A 10,171-nucleotide genomic window follows, 5' to 3' on the forward strand; every position below is an offset into this window, starting at 1 on the left:
AGAGTTTGAAAATGCGGCATCAAGTACTTAATGCACAGATACACAAGTAATCTTGAGAAAGTGCTTAGAATTAAGGCTAAATCTGATAAGCTTTGTACTTCTTATGACATTTTTCCCCCTTTGGCTTGCATGTTAGGGAAGCCACAAGAAATCCGCAAGGAGTCTTAAATTCATTCTTTGAAGGTATTATAAAACACTGCAGAGCAGTGCACTTGCCTCTTTCTCAGGATGAGAATTTCTGGCATTTATTTGCTTAGAAAAAGAAGAGTTGGATTTGGCATCTTTGCTTCATGCAGTAAATCATCATTACTAGGCAAAGTGTTTAGTCTCTTAATAGTACTACTCAAATCCTTGCTTCTCAATGGAAAACATGAGAAGGTCTACAAATCTGATGGAATAGAATCAAAATGGTAGATTCAGGGAGTATAAATCAAATAACATCCTGTTGGTATGCAAATAACAGTGTTATTGACTTACTGTCAGTAAGCATTACAATCCTGAAAATAGGACTTCTGGTGATATGATACTTTACATCTTCCCTTTCTTCCTCCTCGCGTTTCACCCGACACATATTGTTTGAAGTTCTCCTGACGTACTGTTTTTGTTTCATATTTTGCAGGATTATGACTTGAGCCAGCTCCAGCAGCCTGACACTGTGGAACCAGATGCCATCAAACCTGTTGGAATCAGACGTCTTGATGAAAGGCCAATCCATGCAGAACCTCAGTATCCAGTCAGATCAGCTGCTCCTCATCCTGGGGACATTGGGGACTTCATTAATGAGGTAAAGGAGAGAAAAAGTTTCCTCCTAAGATCTGATAAGCTTTTATATTTTGCCAATTGTAGTCTGCATGAGTAGCTGTTATGTTTGAACATAATAACTTCTAAAAACTTACTTAGACAATTAAAATTGTCTTGCTAGATAGAAGTAAATATGTTCTTTTAAAGTACAGACAAATCTAATTAACCCATTCAAACAGAAAGGGAAGATGTATCAATTAACTTCTGTATGTTTGTATTAATTGCATTCATAATACATTATCAGCTGCAACCACAGTATCTCCAAGCAGGATTGTTCTATGGGTTCCAAGTAATAAATAGACTAACAAAATTATAGTGCAGCCTAAATTCATTTATTAATTCACAGTAATTTAATAGTGGGAGAAGTTCATTTTCATTTTCCTCATACATTACCCTTTGAATCCAGATAATAGTGGGAATTGAGTACCTTCAATAAGACTGAAAGAATTCCATCAAATACGATTAGTGAGCAGGGCAGCTAAATTAAATGTTATGTAAGTGCTTTTAATACTTGTCATAGAGCTTTAAAAGTCTTTGCATGATCTTTGATTCTTCAGTCTAATAAAGATAAATGTAAGTAAGATTCATATTACAGTTCTGGAAGAAATGCTCCAACAAATATTTGTTTCATTATTTCTATCCCTGGTCAGTCGTATATCGTTGGTTTTGTGGAACTTAAGATAGAATGTGTTTCTTGTGCTTCCTGGTTATAGGAAAACAAATACTAAACTAAAATTTACCACTTAAAAATAAGCTGTATTCTGTAGATGAATAGTGGTAGTTAATTATTTTCTCTAATTTTCTCATATCTTCCTTGGCAATTACAGCTGGACAAATATTGTAGAACTGTTTTTACAAATGTGTTTGTTCTTGTTTGCTTTAAAGAAAAGTCAGGCTAGTATACTGGAGGCTTTTGTGTTAGCAAGCTGTAGAAAATTAAATTTGCTCCTGTTAAGGTACAGAGCGATACAATTATAAGAAAACCTACAGGGAGGTGACTAGCAGGAGACATTAAAATATTGTCATAACACATTGTATTTTAAGAGACTCCAGGTTTGGGAAAGAGCTATATTAGAAACAGATGTCTCAACGAAGAGGATTTTTAATGCCTTGTACTTCTAAATACTACAATTAAAATCAGCTTCTGGAAAATAGACATGGGACAATACAAGGCCCGCATTGCCAGCCGAGGCAACATGCACAAGAACTTCCTTGTGCTCCCTCACCTTCTTCCAGAGTTTCCCATGCTGTTCTCACACAGCTGTCACCAGACACTCCCCACCTGTCAGGCGGTCAGGAAGAACCCATGATCCTCAACACCCTGATTTTATTTTTTTTTTTGTCCTTAAAGCAGCTATCAAGCTCTTCTACAGAGCCAACAAAAGGAAGAAGTGTGGTTCTCCTGGAAAGCCAGAAAGGGAATGGAGTTTGTCTAGCTTCCTACAATTTTTAGATTACTTAGCAAGCTATTCTTGCAATACTATTTTTCAGTAGGTTATCACTCTTGAAGATTATAGCATCAATGTGTACACATGGAGCTGTTAGAAACAGTACATGCTGTCCTGATTTAACCCAATGTGTTTATATCCCAGTACAGACGAGCATGGAGTTCATTGCATTAAATCAGTACTTCCCTTTATGATTCCCCTTGCCATCCCCCAAAAGATAGAGCTTTTCCCAGCTATTCTTACACAGTAAAATATTGTCAATAATATTGACTCTGTAATAAAATTAACCTTAGAGGTATATATGAAACTAAACAAAACATGGCAATTTTCTTGTCTGCAAGGTAGCTCAGAATTAATTATATGCTGTGACTGAAAGGAAATATATGAAATTGTTTCTAGGTTTCAGGTATTTATATATTTAGCTTCTTTTTCTTTGAAAGGTATTTCTTCCTTAGGATTTCACAGCAATGTATCATTTTACTACAGGGGACTCCACCTAACCCTGTCTCTAACAGACAGCCACCCAAAAGTTGGCCATGCTCTGTCTGTTTTTGCCAGAAGACTGAGCAAAATGGAAATTTTTTTTCTTCAAAACAGTTTCATCTTAGTTCATGTTTTATGTTAAAATTTCCCATGGCAAATGTGATTCTAGAAAGTCTTACTGAGGAAAAATAAAGTCAGTCTTTCACAGTAGTACTCACTATTATAGTTAAATTTCCAAATTATCATCATCTAGAACACAAGTATTCAGGCTGCACAAGTTTTCCGACTCTCTTCAGAGAATTCTACCTGCAGTCCTGGCAAGGTTATACCCAGACAAATTGTTTAGTTCCTTTCAGTTTGACCTGGAGTAAATGGAAGAAATACCTTGGGTAAAACCCATACCAGACGTTCTTAGGGTAGTTCATACAGAAGATGTGCAGAGCTGTGAAAACAACATAGCAAGATAAGAAAGGGCTGAGTTTATATCTGTTTGCATCCAGCTTCAACATCATTGAGCAAAGAACTTTTCCCTTGGGCAGCCCTAACCCAAACTGCCTGCAAAACTAGCGCAGTCACTAGGTAAGCAGGGAGCTCGGTACCGAAGTCTGCATACCCCATTGGTTTGAAAAGATGCAGCACTCCTGGAGATCAGTCTGGTCTTTTGCAGGACTTGGCCCTATTCCCAGAGATGCTGATCAGCATGATCCTTTGGGATGCTGGCCCATGTGTGGGAATTAATTTAGTCTGTTGAATGCTCACCAGCACTTCAGACACACGGCTGACATAGTTCAGATTAGCCTCTGAATTATTCCCAACTTTTGACAAAAAGGAACAATAGGTCATTGACTTCAGATATCGGAGGATATAGGTACCATCATTGAGCAAGCATGGGGTGGTGTTTGGTTTTTTTTTCTTTCTTTTTTTTTTCCTTTTTTATTACAGAGCTGTAGAAACAAAAAATGAAAAACACCTAGTGGGTCACTGTGTCTCTTTCCTTTTGGCAGTACTCTGTTTCTTCTGGTATGTTATTTTCTAACTGTTATCAGTTGTGTTATATCTACTTAATTCAATAAGAAATACATAAGTGTGAGTGGTTTATAGTGTTCTAATGACTTCTCAGTTGAAAAACAAGTTACGAGTACGATAAAAACTTCAAATACTTTTATAACATATATAAAGTTAACACTGAGCTATGAACTTTCTAAAATAAGAAGGTTCCAGAGGTGCCTTATAATCAAAATACGTTTTGCAGGCATAAGCTAAGTGACCTTGGGGATTTTCTTGTTTTGTCTGTTTCAATGGATAGATGAATCTCTTATTTAAGGAGGGAAGGGAAAAAGCCTCCTTTTCTTCCAGTCCAGTGTACAAACAAGTCAGTGAAATAAGTCATGTGTTATTAAGAATCCTCTGTAGACCTTGTTTTCCATTTTGAGCCTTTTAAAACACAGCGTGCAGAGTGTGGAGCGTAATTAACACTTAGAATAGTCAGGATTTGCAAGACAGTATACATTAGGCCTGTTTGAAGTAGCTTTGTTAATCTTGTTTTCAGGAACCACCTATGCTGTCCCTAGAAACCTTAAACAAATTATATTGTGGTGGAGAGTTTGTGGCTAAGAATATATTTCTAATCAATAGAGGACATAGCCTGAGGTAAATTAAATTTAAATTACAAACTACAGGTCTCATCCCATGAGGACATGGAGGACCCTCAATTCATTCTTAGTAAATGGTTATCGATACAGTGCCACCTCCAAGCAGAACAGAGTCTCTTGATGTTTTCTCTTTTTCTCTTGCGAAGTAAAAAAGCAGTTCCAGATTTAAACAATTTTCATATTTCCCTGTAGGGCTCTGTTCTTCCTTTCCTTCTCATCAAAAGTCAGCTGAGTCTGATTAAGTAGTAGGATTAATGAAAATAAAAGCATTAGATTTTGTGATGTTTCGTGCTAGTTCAAGATTTTGAGGGGTTTTCTTTCCCTTGATTTGAGACAAATTGAGAATGCTACACATCCTGAGGAAAGTATAACTTCAGGTTACCATTGTTCCTCAGTCAAGGCACTGTAGTTTCTCCTCTTCTGCCCCTTATCTCCTTAGTTGCCATGACATATATAAAAGAGGAAGAAGAAAAAAAATGAGATTGCTACTCAGTCTGTGCTACGTCTCAAGGTGACCTTTGTATTGTCATGGTTCTTCTGCGACTACTGGTTGTGCGTTGGTGATATGGCAAATGCAAGATGTGACTTCATTCACTGTCTCCCAGCAGGATCACCTGATTCCAAGTGTGTGCCTCAGCAATTCTGGCATTGAATATGCTTTTCTATATAGTAAAAAATTTGAACTTTCAGATCAGGAAACTGTAAACCAAATAACTATAACAACTCTGCTGCTCTGAGATTCTTGAACGCATCTGGGAAAAACTGAGAGATCTCTTCAGAAGCGGTTGACAATAACCATGGCAGTAAAAGCAGTTCTTGGCAGCCAGTTGTTGCCATTTTACTTGTGCCAATACAGCAGGTTGTGGTACCACCCACTGAAAGGGATGGCATAAAAAGCGAAAAAGGTGTCAATACTGAAACCAGAGGGAACTTCATAAGCCAGTTTCACTGCCAAAGCTGACATCCAGTAACTCCAGTTTAGGCCATGCTGGAGAACCCAACAGCAAAGTGGAGCAGTGCACTGGGTAGGTTCGGATAACATGCTTAGCAGAGGGAAAGGGAAAAACTGATGGTAGTTCTTTGTCGTTTTAGTATGTAACTTGCCACACAAATATAGCAGAAAACTTGGTAGCCGTTTGAAGAGTTAGAAACCAAGTTAAGTCATTATACTGTGAATCTGAGGAATTCTTAAATAGAAGATAGGTGGATAGGTGCAAATGTCAGTGTAGCTTGGGCTGTGCAGTTGAGTCAATACCTATATAACATGGCCCATAGCTACCTTCTCTGAATTAAATGGATTACACAGTAAGCACAACCTTTGAAACAGTGAATTTGTTAGTGAGATGCTATCTTCTAAGTCTGTAGCTCAAAACCAGTTCTCTTTCTAAATGCTATTGTGATACCAGCAGCAAATCACAAAAAAAAAAACCAACCTTCCCCTTTGGAAAAAAAGATGGAAGGAGGCTCCCTTCTGCCTTGCCATGGGTGGTATCAGAATTTCTGCAGTGATTAAGTCAATTGTTCTATTCACCGATTTTTAATAAATCAGTATCTCCTTTGGCTGGCCGTTACTAGGCAGAATTGCAGGGAAATAGCATTTCTTCTCCAAGCTGACTTTGTAAATGACTCTTACACACTGATACCTGGGATTCCTACCTCAGCACTCCTTAAGCTCAAATGGTATTTATTCTTCTGCCCTGTCACCTGTTTTTGAAAAGCATGGGTGTCTGTCACCCCAAGCAGTCTTAAGGGAAGATGTAAATACTGAAAGGCTGGTTACTGCCTGAGAAGCAAAGTTGTATTTCTGCTTCAGAATCAGAAATTGAGAAAAAGCCTTAGAACTGTTCCCAGCTTTGAAGCTGGATAAGGGAAGTCTTCCAACACTTGCTGTTGCCTTTTTGGAATCTTAAATCTTTTGTCCTTAATATGGCCATCAGGATGGAAAACTCCAAAGAGAGAGATAACAAGCATCACCAGTTATTCTTATCAGATAATACAAAATAGCGCTTCTAATGCAGGCTATTAATAACCTGCTTGATGTTGTACTACATGAAACGATCATTTTAAGTCCAAAATGTGTTCTTGATTAGAGATCATTAGTTTGATAAATGTACTGGCCCTTTCCACCACTGATTAGCAAAATTATTTGAGGTTCATTTTGCACATTTCTGAATGATTTTGGATAGGCAATAAAATTTTCTTCTACCTTATCATTGCCATGTGCTTTAATTAATGGGGTTAGCTACTTATGCATTTCTAGAAGAAAAATCAACATACGTTTCCATTATGTCACATTTAGACTAAACACACTTGAGAGTAAAACGTACTTTTCTAAAAACAGAATATGTTAAATAATTTGAACGAGGCACACTCAATCCTTCAAATAATTTGGAGTATAATAAAGCCATTCTTTAAATAAACACTAAAAATGAAAAGTAAAACTGATTTAAAAAAAAACCACCAGACTGGTTAGAATTAACAGTGAGCAATTTAAAATCTCAGCCTTACAGAATTCTGGAAGATATATTATCCCTTGTCAGTGGCTGCCAGGGTAGATCCTATTCAAAGTGGAAGATCTTGAAAAGGCATCGCTAATCCTGTGCAAGAAACTGTGAGGCTGAAAAAATCCAAAACACAAGAGGGCTTTTAACTTCAGGCTTCAGCCTTTTATATTCAACTTGTAAATCTTCCCAGGAAAGCACAGAGCAAACATCTCATATTCTAAAATTAAACCTACTGTTTAGGTTTGAACCTGTGTAAGAAAACAAGGAGGGAAGAGACTTTTCTCTGAAGGAAGTGTGGTTCTTTTCCTACTTCGCTCTTGTTCAGTTTCTTTTGGTTTTATTTTGGGTTATTCAGCTCTGGAGATCAGGAATTGAAAATTACTGAAGACCCAATATTTATGTGTTCATAACTTGAATAATACTTCAAAATAAGGAAACAAAAATAGCTGTAATTATGCGTTTAGTTTTGATGTCATTGTTTGTGTGTGTTTTCTGAAGAGCAGGTGGAATCTTATGGGTGGTTATGACAAAGCACATAAGGCTTAAGCCGACATACTGTATCTTTTTGTCCCAGCAGCCAACAGAGGTACAGGCATTTTAGAGAACTAAATATGGCTTTTGGCACACGCAGATGGACTGCAGGCCAGCAATGTCAGTGGATATGTTATTGGCCATGCGAGATGGCTGCTGAAGGGAATCTTTGCAAACATGCCTCTTTCTCTCTCCCCATCTGTCTGTTTAACCAGTCCCATATTGCTCATGCCCCAGGTTGTGAGCTGCGTAGCTCTTAAACTGTACGTTTATTAGCATTGGTCCTAGTGCCACAATATTCTCGTAAGGTTTTGTTAGAACTGTATTTGCAGCTACATTCAAAATGACCAGTGCTGTAGTGCTGAAAACCTGGCCATTCTAAAGGGAATTTAAATTAGTTCTTGCTGGAGTTACAGAAACATTAATTCTGTTTTGAATTGAGTTGCAGAAGAACTGGAATGTGGTTTCCCAACATGGCAATGGATACATAACTGCACTGTGATATTCCAGTTATGTTTTGCCTCTCAGATACAGAACTCAATTTTTCTGTTTTTTTTTCTCCCTCTCCTTCTTGCAGGGACTTAAAGCAGCTGACAATGACCCCACAGCCCCGCCATACGATTCCCTCTTAGTCTTTGACTATGAAGGAAGTGGCTCCACTGCTGGATCCTTGAGCTCCCTTAACTCCTCAAGTAGTGGTGGTGAGCAAGACTATGACTACCTAAATGACTGGGGCCCGCGTTTCAAGAAACTTGCTGATATGTACGGCGGAGGTGATGACTGAACTTCAAAGTGGACTTTGTTTTTGGACAAGTACAAACATTTCAACTGATATTCCCCAAAAGCATACAGAAGCTAGGCTTTAACTTTGTAGTCTACTAGCACAAGTGCTTGCTGAAGGCTTTGGCTTAGGCTGCAAACCAATTTGGGCTCCGTGGAATATCAGTGATCCAATGCTGTTTGGAAAAAAATATTGAGCTCAGTTACACTTGAATTTTACAGTACAGAAGCACTGGGATTTTATGTGCCTTTTTGTACCTTTTTCAGATCGGAATTAGTTTTATGTTTAAGGCTTTAATGGTACTGATTTATGAAATGATGCATTAAAGAGACAAAATATGTTGGGGTGGGGAGGAGTAAGGTGAAACACAATATGCTTCAACATGCTTTTGTTACATCGCATTGCTTTTATTAAAATAAGGAGATTAAAAATAAACAAAAAAATCCTCATGGAACAATTTTATTATCTGGGAGAGAAGACCATGAGGTGGAACAATGTACATTACTTCTAGTTTTAGATGTTAGGGTTTTTTTTCACTAAAATTCTAAAATTTATGCAGCTGGTTGCAAATAAAGGGAGTTTTCATATCACCAGTTTGTAGCAGAATTGATTTTTTTTCTTATGCTAGAATGTTAGACACATTTTGGTCTTAATCCATGTACACTTTTTTTTAATTTCTAGTATATTTTTTTCCCACTTCACTGTAAAAAAAAAATTGTATGTGTACATAATGTTTTATTGGCATAGTCTGTGGAGAAGTGCAGAAACTTCAGAACACGTGTATGTATTATTTGGACTATGGATTCAGGTTTTTGCATGTTTATATCTTTCGTTATGGATAAAGTATTTACAAAACAGGTTGCAAACAAGTGACATTGATTCAATTGTTGAACTGTAGTTAGAGTACTCAATATTTTTTTTATTTTTATTTTTATTATTTTTTTTGTTTGGGGAGGGAGAAAAGTTCTTAGCACAAAAGTTTTACATAATTTGTACCAAAAAAAGGGCGGGGGGGCAGTTGGCCTGATACTGGTGGCACGAGTAAATATACAGTATGTTTTGGGGGTGGGGAGGGAAAGGGGGAGAAGCTTTCAAACTGGAGAGACTTCTGAGAACAGCTTTGCCTCTGTATTGTGTACCAGAATATGAATGATACACCTCTGACCCCAACGTTCTGAATAAAATGCTAATTTTGGATCTGGTGCTTGGTTTGGCTCTTTTTTTGTCCTACCTGAGCAGCCCTGACTGTAGTAAAGAAAAACACAGAAACTTTTGTGAGAAGCTACGTGCACTGCTTTAGCATTCGATACTGTTGGACTGAAAATAAGCTGCATATAGAATTTGGCACAAATTTGGAAGGGAAGTTCCCAGGCAAAAGTGAAATGGTCTGTACCATTTCTGGGAATTCAACATCTTCAATTCCACATCAATGGCTAACTCTTTGGTTTAATGTAGATTATCTAAATAACAGAGCTTGCATCATTTTTGCCTCTTTTCTAGACTGACAGTTCAATGATTGTGTGATTATGCTGTGGGTTGCATAAATAAAACAAATTGAAGATCCTGGCAGTCATCTACTGCCTGGACTTTCTTACGCTGAAGACAAGCCCCTGTTAACTTCAGTGAACATGGAGTCCTGTCCTTCAGGGAGGTGCTCATGATCATGGAGCTTCACCAAAAAGTTCCATTAGGAGATCAGTTATCACTAAACGTGTTTCTAAGTTGTTACAATGGTTTATTTGCAAACATAGGAGGCACAGTAGTTTTGCCTTCTTTCACTTGCAGCAATCTGCTCAGGTTTCATGTCTACATTTACACTCATTAAGGACCTAATTGTGAACAGTGTGAAGCTTAAACTCAGCAGAAGCGCCCCAGTTTCACAGTCTGTTGGAGCACTGGAGTGGGAGGGGACGTGGATCCTGGGACTGGCACAGCTGCTTTCTGCACTGGGAGTTGGTCTGTGGGGATGCT

The 10,171-nt window shown here is 37.8% G+C and overlaps 1 protein-coding gene across 2 annotated transcripts in view; it reads left to right on the forward strand.

Annotated features, from left to right (window-relative positions):
• Window positions 1-9,397, forward strand: part of CDH2 (cadherin 2) — a 117,369-nt gene extending 107,972 nt beyond the window's left edge. For both annotated transcript variants that reach the window (XM_071804166.1, XM_065830362.2), the window contains exons 15-16: window positions 620-784; window positions 7,997-9,397. In XM_071804166.1, coding sequence (XP_071660267.1) covers window positions 620-784; window positions 7,997-8,203 — 372 coding nt within the window. In that variant the 3' untranslated portion in view covers window positions 8,204-9,397. The remainder of the gene's footprint in view (window positions 1-619; window positions 785-7,996) is intronic.
• The last annotated feature ends 774 nt before the right edge of the window (window positions 9,398-10,171 follow it).

Source organism: Patagioenas fasciata, chromosome 2 (assembly GCF_037038585.1).
Source record: "Patagioenas fasciata isolate bPatFas1 chromosome 2, bPatFas1.hap1, whole genome shotgun sequence".
NCBI classification, from domain to species: Eukaryota; Metazoa; Chordata; class Aves; order Columbiformes; family Columbidae; genus Patagioenas; species Patagioenas fasciata.